The sequence below is a fragment of the Poecilia reticulata genome, linkage group LG7 (genome assembly GCF_000633615.1).
Source record: "Poecilia reticulata strain Guanapo linkage group LG7, Guppy_female_1.0+MT, whole genome shotgun sequence".
In the NCBI taxonomy this organism is placed as follows: domain Eukaryota; kingdom Metazoa; phylum Chordata; class Actinopteri; order Cyprinodontiformes; family Poeciliidae; genus Poecilia; species Poecilia reticulata.
In genome coordinates, this window is record NC_024337.1 from 14,140,315 (window position 1) to 14,160,301 (window position 19,987).

Consider the following 19,987-nt stretch of genomic DNA (forward strand, 5'->3'; position numbering starts at 1 on the left):
CACTGGAGGCGAGGGCTCGGAGGTGGGGGTCGTCTGACGGGACACGCGTGGCTTTGGAACGGGAACAGCATCTTGAGGGGGCTCCAATATCTCAGRTTTAGATGCAGGATCTGGAAAAGTGCTCGTGTTCTGTGGTTCTTGGGAGTCTCCTTTGGACTGATGAATACTCTGATCCGGTTCTTCTTGGTCATCTGAATGTGTGACAGTAGAGGAGACACCATCTGGTTTSAGGAAATACTCCTCATCTGATGGAGACAGCGTGTAGCTCTCACTGGAAAGTCCGTTCTCTTCATCTTCATCTTCGTCCTAAATAACAAACAAAGTTAKGAGTGAAATATACAGACCACTGCAGAGAATCCCTCCCGTCTGTTYGGTCAGTGACCCACCTCACAGGATGCTTCAACACCATTAGTAAGCAACAAATCTTCAGAGTGCATCTCACAGTAAAATCTCCCTGTGGGAAGAGAAGAGGTAAAGATGTTCACATGTTTTTCTTTTGTAAAAATATCAGCACTATAAACAAAAAATGTTATTCCATGTAACCAGTCACATTTACCAGAGTGACTTTTGYCAGAGAATGTACTTTTAGGAGTATTTTTGCTACGCTGTACTTTTTACTTTTTACTTCAGTAATTTTATCATGAACTATTGATACTCTTACCCGATTCAAATTTCTGTTTTCTCAACCCACTTAGCGAAGAATAAACTTGTCTTAAAAAAAATTTCACCACGCACCGGCAGTTTTTGTTTAATCAAAAAATTGATTTGGAAAAAAATTATTTTGCCTGATTTTGTTATTGTTTTGTACTTAAGTGAATTAATATGAATTTTTGCCCTTAAAATACAAAAATTTCCACTTAACTTTATATTTAGGTAATTTTTAAATAATTTATAATTTCATCAGTYACTCAGTGCKKGAGTACTTTTTACCAAATAGTTTTTTTTTTACTTTTACTTGAGTAAAAATATGTCGAAGTAGTGCTACGCCTACATGAGTACAGTCTTCAGGTACTCTGCCCACCTCTGGGTTTTAAAAGCAGCATTCCAAAATTGCCCGGGTCACAGTGGGCTCCCCATCATGATTGATGGCACGCTGCTGTTTTTAATATGCAAATCTCTTCCTCATAAAAGAAATATTGAGCCAACGCTCAGCTGTACTGGTTGCTGTGAGACCGAAGGGGGCTGTGAATGTTTGAGACAGCATTTTAAATGGAAATCTACCTGTCAGGCAGTCAAAAGCCTCTTAAACAAAACATTCGGTACAAACCCACAAAGATGAGATCCTCTCTGAGCTTTTATAAATCACAAATCAAGCAGGTGGAAACCCTGAACACATGCAGGATTTAAAAATCAAGCATTTCTCAACCAAATGGGGCTTATATTGAAACTGACCCACGTATAAAGTATCAGATAACTCCATCCAGGGTTAAACAATCTTCATTTGTTTTGTTCCATCTCAACACTACAATAATCCAAACCCCGCTTTGCCATCTTGCTGTCAGTTTAAGAGTTTTTTGATGCTTAATTTTTAATCTAAATGAGAAAAGAGGAGAAATAATAGTGACTCAGCTGCTCAATGAGATCATAACATTAATTTCCAAGGACCTTCAAATTTTCAGCAACAATCTTTAATTTGACAAGGTCACAACAATAACGTGCTCTGTTGAAAAAAAAAAAAAGCAAAAGTCTTTTCAACTGGATCATTTTATGTGCTTTTGTSTWGCAGAGGCATTTTGCATGGCGATAGCATAACGGTAAAAAGATGTGTGGAAAAACCTCACGGTGACAAAATAGRCTGAAATAGCAGCTCTACAATAGATAGAAATAAAATGTTTCTTTTTATACCGCTTTACATTAAAAATGTAAAATAATTCACTGCAAAATTAATTTTAAAAATTGGTAAGGAATGCTAAATTAACTACGTCCACTAGATGTTTGCATCATTAAAAAGCAAGCTCTCCTAGGAGTGATCCTGGTGTAGATTTAAAGAGACTTTAAAGACCRGCAGTACTGAGAGAGAAAAATTTTATATTTAAACACATACAAGTGCTGACAGAAAGAAACAATTACCCATCCACTTTCCAGCTCCATCTGCTCTGACAAACTAGGGCTGACAGCTCTTTGCATCTTTCATCTCTGGCTTTTAAGTGCAAGTAGAAAATGTTTAATCACCACTCAATCCTGCATTCAACGACTCTGCAGGATATGGATGTATTCACTGCCTTTAATCGTAATCATAGTTTAAAAAAAATAAATCTACCAAAGTGCATGAGCAAATCTGCACTTTGAGTGGAGRGTGGGGACTTGAAGCTGCAAGTATGAGCACAGGTTGCTTTTCTATCTGCACAAACACTTCGTATGGACACCCCTTAATGAGGTTTGCAAAGGAGATACGACTGATTTATTTGGCAGATTAAATAAATCTRAAGTATTTTGGACCCAAGTCATGTCAGACGCAAACAATGCTTAACTCACCGCTGTTCTTGTCGAAGGCGTATCCTCCTAATCTGAGCGTGATGCCACAGCTGTGGCAGGTGAAGCAGCTCCGATGGAAGAACCTCCCCTCAGCACTGATGCGCTCCACYGCGTACACCATTTTCCCACAGAAGTAGCACTGCTCGTTGTCAGTCGTCAGCAGAGTCTCGGCTGGTTCTGGTTCCGGTGGGGGAGAGGCGGCGGCGGCGGCAGCCGCACCGGGAGGAACTGGATGCACTTCAGGAGACGCAGGTAGCACTGACTCCTGAGGAAGGGCAAATGGAAGAATYAGTAAATAAAAGTAAGGAAAGACACAGAGTTAAAGTGAAGAACCAAATAAAACTCACAGGTTTCTCATCTTCCATGATTTTCTCAGCTTGTGCACCTCGTTTCAGAGTCGCCTGTCTTTCCTGCAGAAAAAACAGAGAATTTTATCAATAGACCTCAAAAAGCAATATTACGAACCTTAAAAGTCACAAAATATAAACCAAACAAGGAGACCACACATCTGTTTCCTCAGACCAGCAAGTAAGAGTGTCTGAAAACATCCTGATCAGATATTTCTGCAGGCTGTGTAATCCCTAACTCAGTAGTCTTACCTTTTGTCTTTGCAGTGAGAGGTGCTTCAGCTTGCTCAGGAAAAAGACAGCTGACTGTGTCCTAGAGAGACTCAGAGAYGTGGTCGGTGGCAGGGGGCCTGCAGGTTCTGTCGTCAACAAAAAGGGAAAGAAATGTCAGAAAGAAAAGAAYAAATCAATAAACATTTCACCTAAATACTCACCATTTCCCCATTTACAATTTTACTTGACAAATTCTGATGCCGTATTTTCTCTTTTAAAGCTTTAAAAAGGTAAGCTGCATCCTATTTGATTATTGCTTCTAATTTCTGTGGCGTCACAGCAGCAGCAGCAGCAGCAGATTTCAACTTGTCAACCCAAACCAAAACTCTTCATCCCCGGTATCACCAACGCTCCCCCTCTCCTCTCATTCAGATGAGGTTACTAGAGACCGACTGYTCCCTCCTGCCTGCGCATCGCTCAGCCGATCCCGAGCAGAGCAGCAAAGCAGACGAGAGCGCYTATCACGCCCACTTCAGCTCATCCACCGCCACTAGTCGATTGAGTCTACGCCGCATTACCATCCTGGTGTGAAAATACCTCTGCTGCTGACAGTGGAGGGAAAATCTTCCCTGGAAGAGAGGCTGCCCCCCTGCCAGAGCCCGAAAAGCCCACCGCTCGCTCCTTCGCTCGCTCTGCCTGCTGCTGGGCTGGCTCAGTGCAGGAGAGCAACACAACCAGTACAGGCTGGCTCTGAGCACGGCACAAGCCACTTAAGCCCAGTGAATTATGGGTACCCTGATCTTAAAGAGACAGTGCCACTTAATGCATTTTGTAGGGAAAACACCTGACTCCTTTTAAGGTGATGCAAATGCAGCGTGGTGTCWAAGCAACCGTCTTCAGAAGCACAGCTGCACCTCAGCAAATCTGAATAAGTTAATTTATTTCCATAATTCAACCTGACTCACCGTCTCACAGCGAAGGAAAACTAGTTTTACGGCCTTCACATGAAGAGGAACATTTGCGGCCTTCATAAAGATTACTGATTACATGTCATGATATTTTGTGGTACGATTGTGATAACAATAAAAGGTGACATTACTTCTCTTTTAGCCACACAAACTGAAAAACATATCCATTTGTAATATGCTTTAAGACACAAGTCACAAAAAGAAGTGTAATTTGTCTAAAACGCACGCAGTAACTGCATTTAATAAAATATTCATACTCTCATTGAACAGACAATAGAGAAAATAGTAAAAATAATACGGACAGGTTTGTGGGGTTTTAAGAATCATTAAAYTGGAATTTATGCAGCTTTGTTGATTTGCTTCAGAGCAGCAAATGGAAACACACCTAACTCACACTTTCTTCTTCACAACATTTTAAAATTTCATTACAAATTTGCCACTGGATGGAAGCAGGGTTAATGAATTTCTAATTTATAAAGATGCACCTCCATGGTTTCAGTTCAAATTTAGATGATTTTCAGATTTCATTCGGGTATAAAGATACCCGAGGGAAATTATTTACCTTTTGGTGGCAAAGTGACAGCATCTTTGATTTGGGTGAGGTAGAGAACCATGGACAGCTTGTCGATCTGACTACTGGGAGACATGACCGGAGGGATTCCCAGCTCCTTATGGATCACACTGAACACCAGCTGGTTGTTGTGAACTCTGTTCGCCTCATCCAGCAAGGAAAAGTCACTTTGGGTGAARGAGAGAAACATCATTCAAACATTTACATAATCACATGTTTGGACAGTCAAAACAAYTAAATAATTTTTGGTAAATAAACATTTTATACGGAGGARATTTAGCAGAAATTACAAACTCTTTCAATTTGTATCATGTTTAATCAGCAGGATTTTAGATCCTTTTTCAGCGATTTAGTCAATTTTGCTGCACATAAAATGCTAAGCCATCTGATTTAATTCAGACTTCTTTGCATTTTAGTTACTGAGCTACTGACATCTTGGACTGATTATCAGAGAATTTGGTGGAGGAATGGCAATAATTACAACCCAGTCCCAGTCAGCCAGTCTCACAAAGATTGCAACTCACATCAGATGAGGTCTGAAGTGGTGGATGAGAGCGCACAGCGCGAGGCCGGACTTCCAGGACTGGCTGAAGTCTTTGATGTTCACATTGTCGTACCCTGTGGTGTTGTTCTGGCACCATTTCAGCAACTCGTTAAAACCACTCATTGAATCTGAGGAAGCAAAACATATAAACAACCAGCAATCAGTCCCAGTAGATCAGTAAACATGACATTTGTTATCTACGAAAAAATAAGGTCTGACTTATTTAAAGAGGAACTACTAACTGCTGTCAATGTGATCAAATTTGTAGAAACTCACCTTGACGCATGTGAGCCCGATTTTCCTTCAGCTTTAAGGTTAATGAATGGCTTTTCTCATCATATAGGTGCTGCACCTGAATAAAGTGGTGGAAAATGTYAAAAATCATATTTTAAGTAATGTAAAAATTCACAAACTGCTGCTAAACACRTCATATTTTCACAAATTAAATGCATTTTGTTCATTTTGAGCTGCTTAATGSAAATGTATTGCTGCCTCTAAGATTTTCTTTCAACAGCAATCTTTCTAAATTATGTCCTGATTGCTGGAGAGACTCTGAYCTCAGTCGCAGTTGAGCAAACAACAGATAAGCATGCTAACCTGGCGAGTGTGAATGGCGGACAGGTTGAGTCTCTGGTAGCGTGTTTTCGGGTCGATGCTATACAGAGAGTACTTCTTGCTGGTGTTTTCGGGTGTGGTCTGGGAGAGCAGCTGGTACATGCTTTCTCTGAATTATTTTTAAAGAAATTAAAGCAGAATATTAAAGTCAAAGCAAAAACACCAAAATYATAATACATTCAGATTCACCTACCTCTCAGCAATGACGGTCATGTGTTGGACCCCCATCCCCCAGCTCCTCACCGTCCACGCCGTGTCAAACGAAGCCAAGAACCCTCGGGCGATACCTGTTCCCAAAGGCCAAAACGGCTGCAGAGTGAAGACAGTGAAAACTAAGTCAGAGACTAGAATACACAAGTAGGATCTTCTATTATATTAAATATTGTGTATTTTTCACAGAAAAAGCTGCAGTTTATGTTTTTCTATTCATTAACTGGATCAAAATTAAAGACTCTTGCTTCTTTGGTTGGTAAGTAAATCAGCAAACATGTTTTTATGATGCTGTTCAGTCAAAATCTAAAGAAGGTGAAAGATGCATAAATAAGATATAATGTTGGAATCCATTATTTTACTGTTGGCTTTACCTCTAGAACTGAAACTAAATTATACTTTTTCTTATTATGGAGATGGTTTTGGTAGTTAGTAGTGAACAAAATCTAATTTTCACAAAGAAAGAGAACATTATCATTGCCACTATAAGGACATTAATCAAAAATCCATATAACTCAAAATGTTTTTTAAGGCATTATGAATGAAGAAAATATATTTTTTAAACTCATCTAATCACACATTTTAATTAAAGCAAACAGCTGTGTCATTGTATAACAATTAGCTGTAAATTAGATTCTCAAACTTCTGCATTGTTTTCAGCGTGACTCTGCAGAATTAAAGCTTAATGCCGTTCGCTATTGTCATTTGAGTCTCTAAAAATAAACAGACTCACCAATTAACAAAGGAGCCGCCCCACATTTAAGTTATCAGACTGGTTCCCAATGAAACAAGACGAACGACTCTTAAGTGCAGTCCATTACCTCCACCAGACAGTCTCCAACAAGAGCTATTAGGAGCTTCTTGCCCCTCCTCTCTCGGACCAGSGAGGCGTGCTCGGCGCGGTGCATGCAGGTGAAGTCGAACATGGCCACGTCAGGTTGACCGGCCGGATTCAGAGCAAACTGCAGGTCCGGCAGCTTGCCTCCAGTGGAGAAGTACGCCGCATCGTGAGCATAAAGACACAACGCCACGTGATCTACATTTGCAGGTGCCAGCAGCTGATCAGCATTGCTGTAGTCCTGATGACAGAAAGTGAAAGATTGCATCTGATGATTCATGACATGAAGAATGACATTCTTTCTACTTTGTTTATTAGCCTTGAGCATTCTGCAGGAAGGGAGATCTGATTAGCAGCTTCTCTTCGCTCAGAAACCCGAGCACAGCTGTTGTGTTTATCTGATTCAAATGTTTTCTTTCTAGGCCAGAGCTGCAGCCAAGAAGCCACACTTTTTTCTTGGTAATGGATGTGTTGTTCTCACCCGTTTAATGACCCCCCTCTTCAGCAAGCTCTTCCTCTTGGCTGTCATGACAAAGTAGTGGGTGTCGTCTTTGTAGTACACAATATTCTCTAAATCAATAGCTGGAATAGAAGAGCGGGGAGGGAGAAAAGTGGGCTTAGAGGAACAAAATGCCAGTGAAGACATAACAAATCAGAAAGATTTATAGTTTTCCAATTGCAGCGGCTAGTTTATTTACACTTTTGTGCTTGTTAAACTAATTCTAGACAAGAGAGCAAATAGCAGGATGCACTGAAAGATTAAAGTTCAATAGAAGAGCCTGAAAAAAGGAGGATTAGCAAATCTAATCTGTATTTACTCAAAGAATTGATTGCAAATAATTCTTTATTATAAAGTTATAAAACGCAGGCTTTTTGTTTTGGTCTGTTTTGTATAGTTGATAGAATATAAAACGTTATAAATTACAACAGGAAAACATAATGCAGCAGATACTGCTAGTTGAACAAGTAGATTACAAAAAAGCACAAACAAATGGATGGATGGATGGATGGATGGATGGATATTTTTTTATCCAGTTTGACCTTCATTTATCGTGTTTTGTACTGCAGGTATTACTTGCTAGGCAGCATAAAACTGTGTGACTGTTGCACAGGATGTAAACACCATGTGTAACAGTCACATCTCTTAATAACTAGTTCTCTACACAACCCTGAGCACACATTTTAATCGGAATGGTACCCGTATCATTGAGCAGGTCTTGGAAGAACTTCTGGTTGTATATCCGGGCCACCCCGCTGATCTCTGGTACTTGGGCCTCAGCAGCCGTGTTCCCGTTGATAAAATTGGCTGTGATGCCAATAGCCAGTTTTCCTCTCAGTTCCTTGTGCTTAAAACCTGACGGAACGAAAAAAAAAGAAAGAAAGAAAACAGGATCGAAGTGAATTTACTTACAGATGCTAATGCACTTTTGTGTTTTAAGGTAATAGTCATTRACAAAGAAAAGTGTCCTGTTKAAACTAGAACAGGGTGAACTGAAGTGATGCCTTTTTTTCCCGTACCCTCAGGGACGAACCTGCCTCCCCCTGCAGAGATAAAAACATCAAACTGGAAGGCTGCAGCAGGATGAGACGGAGGCTGTAGTTTGGCCATCCAACCTACAGAGAAACATCAGGTATGAAGCTGTATTTACTTCAACCACATCTGATTCTTTGATCTAGTATTTGAAGTCTTAAGTAAACACATCACTGTTTACATACATAAAGCTGCTGAATGAGGTACCTTTTTCAACAGAGGGCTCAATAAGGCCCTTGTACTCCACTCCGGTGTGGACCTCCACCCCGAGGAGGAGACACACTTTCAGCAGGATCAGCTGCAGCTGACGGATGCCTAAAAATAAAACAAAAAAGTCCATGTTTAACTAGAAGTTTGCATTAGTGCACTGCAAAAACACAAAATTTTACCAAGCATTTTTGGAGTAGTTTCCAGTGCAAATATCTTAGTACACTTAAAATAAGACAAAACTAACTCACAAGTAGCCTTTAACCAAGATATAGAAGCTTAATATTGCTAAAAAAATGCTAGTTCCACAGGCAGATTATTTCACTTATAGCAAGACATTTTTACCTTGTTACAAGTGAAATAATCCGATAGTTGTGCGAGTACATTTATATCAATATTAAGGAATTATTTACTTGAAACAAGCTCCTATATCTTCCTGAAAACCATTCATAGTGTACTAAGATAGTTGGACTAGAAACTAGACAAAAATACTTAGTAAGACTTTGTGATTTTGCAGTGTGACTTCTTACTTCACCAAATAAATTTTCAGTTCAAACAAGCAATCGTATTCATAATTCTGTCAAAGTTTCTTACTGATGTGATCCAGAGAACCAGCGCAGAATTTGCCATAGAACCTTTTGGCTCCGAGCTCTTTGAGGTCGCAGATGGTGAAGGGCCACAGGTGGAGAACGTTGTTCCTGGTGAACTCCTCCCTCTTCTCCAGCAGCACCACCTGAGCTCCCAGCAGGGACAGTTCGATGGCCGTCCTCAGCCCACATGGTCCCGCGCCCAACACCAGACACTGAGAGAAAGAACAGAGAAAAAAAAACATTCAGAAACATAAGGTGACAACATAATTTTTAGTGAACATGCAGGTTTATTTGACCTTTCACTTAATTTTAAAAACGTCCTCACTGAACTTGTAGGTTTAGTGCAGTTAACCTTTTACTGTGGCACTTCAAAATACAAACGATTTATCATCTTAAAGAAGCTGGTCTGAATGTCTGAAGATATCTAAAAGTCATCTAGACGTAATGTAATGTGACTGTGCCAACATTTTAAGTAAATCCTAACTTTAAACATTAATGTGAAAAGTTAGGTTTGCTTATTTATTAGAATAATTATACATTTGAAATTCAGCGTTACAAAACTTTCAGTTATTAAACAGTAGTATATTATTACATTTTTGGTCTCCTGAGTCTAAAAAAGACAGTTTTTTATTTCTGGTGTTATTCTATGTCTGCTTCTGATTGGTCGAGCAGTACTTTGTGATGACTCCTCCCACTGAGCTTTGGCTATCAGTGTGTTGTTCAAATCAAATCACATCAAATTTTATTTGTATAGCACCTTTCAGCAGCAAGGCATTTCGAAGTGCTTTACATCAGAAAAACACAAAAATGCAAAGTCAACAACTGAAACATTACATTTTGAAGTCGTTACACATCAGACTGTTGATTAATGTTTCACTGTTGGAGTTCTTGGACTCAGACAGAAAACAGAACCAAATAAATTTTTACCAAAGTGGGTCTGAGGCAAGTCAAATCACCTTCTCGAGATTGGGTTTTAATAAGAAAAAGGAGCATGAATCTATTTTTTGTTTTCTTTTTTCTGCACATCAGCTGTGTTTCCAGGTCAACATTCTTCAAAAAAAAAAATCCAGGCTTTTCCTTGCTCATAAACRTCTCGAGAGGCTCTTTTGTCCAACTTGGTCCACACAGCTTTGGCCTTCCAGTAGTTCAGCCTTTCCTTCAGGTTGGTGTAGAAGTTGCTGTAATCCTTAGGACCAAGTTGCAGTGGTCTGCAGAGCTCTGTGAAGTGTTTCTTTACTTCTTGACAAGTCTTGGCTTGGACAAAATTTTTAAGAATGGTCACCTGGAAACGCATATCTAACCTGGTTCCAGGTTAACAGATAAGAGTCGGTTTAAAACCTTGTTTTCATTCTGTTTTTGTATTCTCCGTAAAGATTAATTATGTTTTTTTTCTTTATTTTTTAAAATGTTTGGTATTTCAAGTTGAAATAAATCTTCAAAGCGTCCGTCTTTGCAGTGATAAGGGATCAGTAACTCTTAAGAAAAATTACATATTAAATATTTTAGATGCTCAATTTCTCGTTCATAACCTCCCCATCATCCTGTAACAACTAATTTGATAAATAACATTAAAATAATTTGTTTTTATCTTTCCTTGAATATCTCTTGTTACTTCAGTAAATCATTAGTATGCATGATCTGGTGTGATTAAAAATATTTTTCTTAATTAACAGAAATCTTGTTTTTCTCTTATAATCCTTAGCTGAAGTGTAATTACTCTATTGGTGGTCAGTAAATCTTAATTCAAAACATAATCTGTCGGTTTCATTACATTTGGGATAGAAATTGTTTATTGAAAGAAAATAATTCATCATTCAAGCTAATTTTTTACTGATTATTGGACTGATTTATCTATACTTACTCTCTGTGGCTTTATCCTCAATACGGGAAATCAGTTCAATAAATGGGGAGTTTAATTATGTTCAAACATTAAAGTTATTATACAAAATTGAGGCACAACGCCATTGTGTCAATGATTCCTCTGAAGGAAAGCATGGAAAACCTTTTATAACATTTAATATGAAAGATATTGTGCCTGTTCAGCAACAGATAAATGCACATGGGAGATATCAGTATGAAGCTAAACCTGCTTTACAGCTTCCTTAGAACATGAGAAGGAAAACACTAACCAGATACTAACGCTGCTGCTAAAATCAGCTACTAAACTTGTAATGGAAAAACCAACAAGTGTAATAGTACTGCACCTTGTTCTGGGCGCAGGCTTTTCCTTGCTCATAAACATCTTGAGAGGCTCTTTTGTCCAACTTGGTCCACACAGCTTTGGCCTTCCAGTAGTTCAGCCTTTCCTTCAGCTTGGTGTAGAAGTTGCTGTAATCCTTAGGATCAAGTTGCAGTTCTCTGCAGAGCTCTGTGAAGTGCTTCTTTACTTCTTGACAAGTCTTGGCTTGGACAAAGAGGTCAAACGTGGCATGAGAGGGATTCACAGGTTCCTTGTTCGCCATGGCTGGGATTGGGAGATCCAGATCCGTTCAGTCGCTGGAGTTTRAGCTGAACTGTGGAAGGAAGTAATATCATGGAGTTATCACCTGCTACAAGGAAAAAAAAAATCTACTGTGAGAAAACGTTTACTGTAAGTAATCAGAGGGGTAGCAAAGTCCAACTCTTTGTTGTTTGCACCCATGAAGGTGATCCAGTCATTAGGATTTTCTACCTGCTGTGTAATGGGAAGTTCCCGCCACATGGTCCGTTAATTATAGTCCAAACGTTTAAAGGCTCATGGCTTGAAGCAACCTGGTCGTCTGAGTCACATAAACACTTCCCTTCTGCTGGTCATGTGCCTTTTATTTATGACCACTTTGCAAATGAACAACCTGCCTACATCTTATGTGTCATTCTGACACACAGCTTGAGGACGTGTCAGAATCAGTGGGTACGAGTTAGTTACATAAACATTTTTCCATGTGTCTTAACAGGCCTAAACTTGTCTTTAGCTTTATTTTTATTAACAGGGGTGKGCAAATGTTCATGTTTAAAATTATTTTTAAACATGCACATATGAGGCTATTTCTGGCTGATACAGATTTCCATTCTTCTTTGGAGGTCTGATCTGCCAATTCTGACTTTCACTGATTATTGATTTGATTTATAAGACTTTAACATACAAACAAAAACGTTTTCTGCAGGTTCTTTGATCCTTTTATGAGAGAAAGCTGTTACTCAGCTCAGAAAAAGCGCTTTACAATACATGCTGYTGGTTTTGGTGTTTGTAGAGTGAAATGATAGAAGATCTTAATAAATGTGACTGGCCACAACAAAACCAGAAATAACCATCATGTGTGCATTATAGGCTTTATAATTATAACAAACACAAACAGAAAAAATAAAAATACATGAAGAAGATAAGGCCATTGAATGTTGGCACTCTGGAAACAAAATTAGTGAGAAAGCAGGCCTCAAAGTTTCAGAAGAATTGATGAGCTACTTGGGGTTTTTAACAATGGACGCTAATTTATATTAATTTGCATAATCCAATCTAGATTAAAAAAATCTGATATACAAATCAAAGACCTGTATATCAGTTGATCAGTAGTKTTGACTGCTGGATCTCTACTTTACACACCGAAAGTCCTGTAAAACACAATTACCTCCTTACAAATGTATCCTGTTTTTTGCTTTATTATTTGTTTTTGAACAAATTATTTATAATGTCAAAGCAACCTAGCCCTAYGTAAAAAAGTAACTTCCCTGTAAACCTAGTAACCCATTGTGCTACTGTCACTAAGTGCTTAAAATAACTGTGGAAGAGTTTTGGTCCACACTTCTCTGCAGAATTGTTTTCATTCAGCCCCAATGGAGGATTTTTTTTATGTATTATTATGATGCTGCATCTTAATCACATTTACATCTACTCCAACACCTACATTTCCTTTTCCTTTGGTCAATTAGGGGTGGACATGCCAGCTTGATTTGAGTTACTGTTCAAACCCAATCCAAGTGTGCTTGAGTTTAAAGTTACAAAATGATGGCTGGACATTGCCCTTCAGGATTTTTCCACTAGAGAGCAGAGTGCTTTCATTAATCCATGTTCTTYAGCAGCAGAGCAGCTCCACACCATCACACCAACACCACAACGTTTGATTCTAGGCGTGATGGTATTTCASTCAAATGGTTGATTTTATGTCCCATGTAACATGACGCACTAATTCTGTAGAGTTTCTCAATGAACAGAATATTTTCCTTAAACTCTTTGGAGTCATCAAGATGCTTTTTTGTGGAAAATACTAAATGTTTTTGTTCCTTTCGTTTAGAAGCKGTTTTAGCCTTGGAACTCACACATGGAGGTTATTTTTGCTCTCTTTCTTCTTGCTGAATCAAACTCTGACCTWAATTAAGACAATTGAGTCCAGCAGGGATTTTAGCCCTGCAAACCTTTAATAGGACATCAACATGTCTAACTGGTGCGACTCTGTTACGACAAACAAAACAWCTTGTTGCTGCAGYACAGTAATGTCAGGTACAAGCGATCACGTCAATGCAAAAAACCAACAATGGTGGCAGCAGCAGTGAAACTACAAGATTTCAGAAGAAAACCTGGTGGATATCTGGACAGGAAAGAAGCGAATCGATTACGACCAGAGATTTCCTGTCACTGGAATTCACCCAACAACTAACTTAACAGTCTAAATTAGCTTTAAATWATCTTTTAGGTTCTTTCAAGACCTCCTGAATGAGTCACTGATGCACTTTTGGAGAAGTTTTAGTAAGCCAGTCATACCTGGGAGGTTTCACAATGAGTTTCAAGTTTAGATGTGTATAAAAGCCAACGGTTGCTCACTGGAGTCCCACAGTCAACGGCTTTGTCATCCTTTCCAGACTTCTAAACGGCAATGACAATTTGTTTCTCGTCTGTTCTTCAATTTCTTTCTATCGAGCCATGATGGTGTAGTTTTTCAGAGCTTTTTGCCTCCTTCAGTCATCAGCTGGGTTACATTTGAGTGGTTTCTTGAATTTACAGGTTTAGCATTGACTAGGCCTTTTTGCGGCTTTTGAAATAGTTGTAACAATTTTAAAATTTAGAGGGGAGAAACAGAGCTGAATTRGTTTGAAAAACTTTTTTCTTCGAAATAGGAAACTCATATTTGAAACCACATGTTTTAAACTATGCTTTGTCTGACACTAAAATTTGTTTGTCTAAAAACAGAAGGTAAGAGCAGCAAAAACGTTTTCACACAACTTCCTGCTTTATTTAGTGCCRTGTTCTCATTTTGTATTTACTTCACACTTTTTTAGAAAACACCAAAGCATATGTTTATCAGTGATGAGCATTGTGATCCGTTTTAATCCCTGAAATAAAACGTAGGCTGGATCTAGTCAGCTGATCTAATCAAATATATTATCTAAGGCAAAAATCAACCCACGTGATCAGAGCCAGATGAACAACTGATGATGTAGACAGTTAATGAAACAGGTTAAAGATCATTTCCTGCAGAGGTCACCTGACAAGATTCACAGTTCCAGAACACTGTAGGCACTATGAATAAGCAGCATTGATCAAATTAATACAATTTTAATCCTCCTAAAGATGTAGTCTGAGTTACGAGACTGCTAAATGATACAGGCTTTTCTTTCTGCATCAAGTTAAAAGTTTCAGTTGAGATAACCTTCCATAAACAGCTGCAACATTGCTTTCTCTTCCCAATCTGTGCTGTTTTCCAGAAAAAAAGTAGCCGGATACAACTTATTCCCAGTTTCCAGACAAATTAACACAATAGAAACACTGTATTATAATACAGAGTTTAAGGTTGTGCATTGTTTCTCAGCAGAGATGTGCTGATTCCAATCTCTGCAAAACAAATCAGTTATTTTATGAATCTCGACAATCATAGGTGCACCAGTAAATTGCGCAGCGACTAGAATCAGACAGTGTTTAGCCTGCATGGCACGGATGAGTTCAAAACATTACAATCAGGTCTCCTCCAGATCCATTAGTGATGAGGGAAAAGATGTGAACCAGACTCAGAGTAGTCAGCTGAACATTTGACCATGTGACATTTTTTAAGTGAAGTAAATCGGGTCACAAGTTTTCACTCAGGAGCAACGTGGGGGAGGATTTTAACTGCCAACTGTGAAGAGATACAAACTGTGATGTCGATGCAGGACCAGATTCTCCAGTAAAATCTATTATTTATATCTGCTTCAACGTTCATCAGGCCATCACACGGAATAATATGGACATGCATTTTATAAATAGTGAAAAAGAAGTTGTTGCYGACTGTGTTGCTATTGTCCGACTTTTTAACATGGCGTACTTAAACAAAAGGAACAAGGAGCTTTTCCAAATATACATTTCTTTCTAACCCTAAAACCAACTAGAGTGTCTTTTGCTGAAAAACTCAACATCAGTCTCATCTTAAAGGCCTAGCAAAACGTAGCAACTCGTGAACGTAGGACAGAAGCTTTGTTGGCATGTTGGCAGCATCCTAAAAGTTATTATGGAGGCTTGGCAACAGCAAGATGTCACTCGACTGCATTTTTGTAAAAGCAAGCTTTGCACATATTTTTGCCTCCTTTTTCCTCCCTCCAGTGGATGGTGGCAAGATAAATGTGGGCCACAGTCCAACAGAGTGGCCAGTGGCTAAGAGAAGTGGGCCTCTATGTCACATCATATTTAGTAAGTTTATTTATATTTCTAGCACAGATAGAAACCAAGAAGAGGTCCACAAAGACAGCAGGAAAGCAGAAACATTATTAAGAAGACAAAGAAAGGAACTATGGATGCGGGATGTACCAGCATTAACATCAGTATCAGTCGATCTTAGCGTTAGCTAAACATTATCGGTATTCGTCCTGTAAGTGAAACTGGGATGATGTGAATAATGAATGTTAAAGAGGGGAACGGTTGGTCATGAGGTGTGTTTAACTGAAGCAGAGAAGCATCGTCAGTGGTGTATTCATTTTTTTTTCACAAAAGGGTAAGGAAAGAAATAAAATATGAAGATTACTGTTAAATATTGGTTATCGGCTATAACGTCAGATAATGACATTTGAAGGTTTTAGTTGGAAGAGCATAACTATTTATGGTCCTGAAAATTAAGAATCTTGCTGCAGAGATTTGGACCAACAGATTATGGATTTGTTTTGTTGCTGTTAATACGTTTGATAAGTGCATTACAATAATCACGAGAAACAATCTTAAGTGCATTTTTTACACCAACCTTGTCAATTTTGAAATATTCTCAACAGATAAAAATTAAGGAAAAAACACAGCAGTGCAGATGACAATTAAAAGGTGATGAAGATTTTATTAAACTATGAGGATATAATAAATAAAAGGACCCAGAAAAGAGCCTTGGTGTACCCCACATACCTGTCCAGTAGAATGAGGGGGTCCAATTGGACACGTCAATGTTTCTCTATTGTCCTGAGGAAACAGAAAGTCAGAGATTAGTGATTAGATGTCTCTAAAAACACTGATCAACTTTCAAAATCATCAATTATTCATAACGATAAACTTTAAATAGATAATCAAGCGCATCGATAATTATGATGCAGGTAAACTGATTAAAACTAGAGCTGTTTAATGTGACTTTTCTCCCTTTTTTCCTTATAACATTTTTTTAAAGGCAATAAATTGGCACTGATTTCCTTCATTTTAGGAGATTGGCAATATTTACATAAGAAGCTGATCTAAAAAACAAAACAAAAAAAAAAAAACAGCCACAGTTACCTTTAACTTTGTCACTATATTTAAATACTTTTCAGACTGAAAAAAAAAATCGGTATCGACTGAAATTGGAATGGGCAGATCTGGAGTTGGCCATCTGTGATTGGCCAGAAATCTCCAATAAGTGCATCCAGAATTTTTAGATTGTTAACAGGGTGTCAATAAAATCGTCTTTCCATGGAAAACAAGTTTAAATTTACCAGTTAACCCAAAATACCTGTCTGTGGGTTGTGGGAGGAAGTCAGAGTACCCAGAGAAAACACAAACAGAAATGCCACAGCACAGTTTTGAACCTAGGTCCCAGAAGTAGGGCAACACTGCTAACCACAAAGTTCCTGTGCAGCTTTTCTCACCACCTTGTAGCGTAAAACAGCTGATAAAACTCTCTCAAGAGAATTTTACTTCACTTCAGTGAATCCTGACAAAACTTGGCAAAGATAAGAATGGGAGAGATTGCAGAGGGTCAAAGCTAAAGGTGGAACTAAGGAACTAGAAAAAGCACCTGCGGTATGCAATTCTTAAAACTTAGCATTCATAGCAAGAAAAGAGTCGTTTAAGACCGTTTTGCCCACATTTGCAATGCTTTGCATTTTCCATATGGTAGCAAGAATCACACACAGCACATGAACACTTAAAATGTAAAATCCAGTTGGTTGACATTTCCTGTAACAAACGCACAATTACCACTTCCTCATTAAAATATATTAACTTGACAGCCACTCTTCTGCCGCAGCCCTGCAAACGAAACACAGTCCATTACAATAACACAACAGAGAATATGAAAGAAGGTTCAGGGAAAGTAACACCGAATACCAAATTATTCACTGCATTCTGATTAATTATTCTCTGGAGACATTTTCATGAGGTGAAGATTATGACAAACCATGTTTCACTTATGCATAGCTTAAAAAAGGCACTTCCTGCCTGTTTATTAGAATTAAAAGTGATCAAACTGGAATAAAAATAGACTGTTGGTATGTTCTTTTGTAAGCCTCCCTGGACGCCTTCTTAACAATCAAAAGATAGTGCACGTTAAAAAATGAAAATGAAACAGCTTTAAAGCATTTCAAACGTTCCAGGGTGACTGTACAAACAACAAAGCACAATACTTGAACAACTACTATGTGAACAGTACCGAGAACAGCAACCAAATGAGGCGTCTTTGACCAGAAAACATTTCTCTTTTACATCAGTGTGGCAACAAAAGCTACAAAGGGAGACAGCTTCCTTAATTAAGCATGAAGTGGTCTGTGAAGACAAGACAGGCCGTCAAAATCTAAAAATAACACAATATTCCCAAGAAAGGTGGTGTATTTATACTCGACCTGCCGTTTGTTGTTTGAACAAGGTTTGAAATATGCAGTTGCAGAAAACCACAAACACTCTGTGTGTTGAAACGCTGCTGCATTAAATATAGAGCTGTGGGTGACTGCGATGACTGGTTGACATGTACTCATGCAAGTAATCACTATCATTTTACTTGTGTTAAAGGAGTAAGTTTGTTAAGGCAGAAATAAACGAGATGAGACAAAAACTACAAGAAATTCAATGTGAACTGACATCATTTCCCCCAAAGCAAGTGGGTTGAACTGCAGGGGGCTTGGCCCACCTTATTGCGCAAGTGTTGCTCAAACAATCAATCCCCCTCCTCACGGAAAACACAAAGAGGAAGAGATTTTAACAGGAAAGATGCCAGAGAGATGAGAAAAAAGAACAAAGAGATGTCAGTTTCTGAAGTCAACAAGCTGTGTTTCTTCTGAGATATTTTAAATTCAAGCTTTGAAATGTTTGGACTCACAACGATATGAAGCTGGTGAGTAAAATGTGTCTGTTGTAGCAAAGCAGGCTGAAGTCTCAGCATGTTACCCAGTAAGAGCTGCCAGATTTTAAAAGAACATTCAAACAACACTTTCCTGTTAATGTAAACTTGTAATTAATATAACAAGTTAATAAATTCACAAATTACGAAGTGGACACAAACGCTATGTGACCGCGGTGGCTCAATAAAACGACTCAAGGAATATTTAAAGTAGCAATGAACACCATAGTTAAATAAACTAACCAAAAAGAACCGACACACAACATTTAAAATGCGATTAGCGTACTTTAATTTAATTACCTGGTCCGAAGCGAGCTTTTGTGAAGCTAAATCCCGGTTTCCATGTTTGTTTGTTTTTCTCTCGCTCCGACCTCCGCTGATACGCACAGGTAAACAGCACAGAGCGCACCTCACCTCGCGCCCCTCGCTGCAAATGAAAAAGCACCAGCTTCCGGGACTTTCTCGCACTGCACGCGAGCACACGTCACGAGCGAGCGACAAGGAGGTTTTGAAAGGATTGGATAGGAAGTAAAAATAAGTAATGAATATTTTCCGCTACCGCATTAATTTCTGTTCTTTATAGTTAAAACCCCGTCCTAAGTGCAATATCACAGATAAAAACTATATTCATTTAAATAGGGAAAATTCACAAATATCTCGAGGCACTTTATAGAAAAAGTATTTTAAATTCAAGCTATACATTTCAATTTATTCTAATTCTGAAACAGTGAATTGAACTCAGGTCGTTTTTCAAATTATCTTGAAAAGTCTTCTATTTAAGAAAACCAGTAAATGTAACAAATCATCCATGAATGGCTTCTAAAGCAAGAAAGAGAAACATTGAAAACATACTTCTTAAAGATTATGAAACCAACTCTATTTCAAGGCTTTTTTTATACATTCAAATAAGGTCTTATCCCTCAGCATTTTAAAATAACATGACTACATTCAAACATATGAGTGATCTGGCTCCTCAGAGCGTCTTTTGCTTATGGGAAAGCAGTAATCTTAAAAAATAAAAAAAGACTGTGTATTAAGACAGTGTGTTGATTAAAAAGCCCAATTCACAACATCCAACCCTGGATTAAATTAAAGGGTGTTGTAAGGACTCTGAAGTCTATTTGATCATTTAATTTAAAATTGAATGGACAGCTCAACCTGACCCGGATTCTTCTACTCAAAATAGAGATTCACACACAAAAAAGTATTTTTGACGTTTTCTCTGTATTAGTGCATCTGAGATACAGATATGAATTGATACTGCACCTTCTATATTAATGTATTTGTATTTATATTATTTATTGTACACATATTTATGCATCAAGTTGTTGACTCGATAAAACAATATAATAAGAGCCAAATAGTTTTTCATATA

The 19,987-nt window shown here is 38.3% G+C and overlaps 1 protein-coding gene across 1 annotated transcript in view; it reads right to left on the reverse strand.

The window, feature by feature from the left end:
- mical1 (microtubule associated monooxygenase, calponin and LIM domain containing 1) overlaps positions 1–19,070 on the reverse strand; it is a 24,647-nt gene extending 5,577 nt beyond the window's left edge. The window contains exons 1-19 of the mRNA XM_008414728.2: positions 18,913–19,070; positions 16,437–16,490; positions 11,314–11,622; positions 9,114–9,321; positions 8,520–8,627; positions 8,300–8,395; positions 7,980–8,135; positions 7,263–7,363; positions 6,765–7,022; positions 5,927–6,042; positions 5,716–5,842; positions 5,395–5,470; positions 5,099–5,246; positions 4,566–4,741; positions 3,075–3,181; positions 2,823–2,885; positions 2,476–2,740; positions 387–454; positions 4–306 (exon numbers count right to left, since the gene is read on the reverse strand). Of these exons, the coding sequence (XP_008412950.1) occupies positions 4–306; positions 387–454; positions 2,476–2,740; positions 2,823–2,885; positions 3,075–3,181; positions 4,566–4,741; positions 5,099–5,246; positions 5,395–5,470; positions 5,716–5,842; positions 5,927–6,042; positions 6,765–7,022; positions 7,263–7,363; positions 7,980–8,135; positions 8,300–8,395; positions 8,520–8,627; positions 9,114–9,321; positions 11,314–11,571 (2,634 nt within the window). The 5' untranslated portion in view covers positions 11,572–11,622; positions 16,437–16,490; positions 18,913–19,070. The remainder of the gene's footprint in view (positions 1–3; positions 307–386; positions 455–2,475; positions 2,741–2,822; positions 2,886–3,074; positions 3,182–4,565; positions 4,742–5,098; positions 5,247–5,394; positions 5,471–5,715; positions 5,843–5,926; positions 6,043–6,764; positions 7,023–7,262; positions 7,364–7,979; positions 8,136–8,299; positions 8,396–8,519; positions 8,628–9,113; positions 9,322–11,313; positions 11,623–16,436; positions 16,491–18,912) is intronic.
- Between the last annotated feature and the right edge of the window lie 917 nt (positions 19,071–19,987).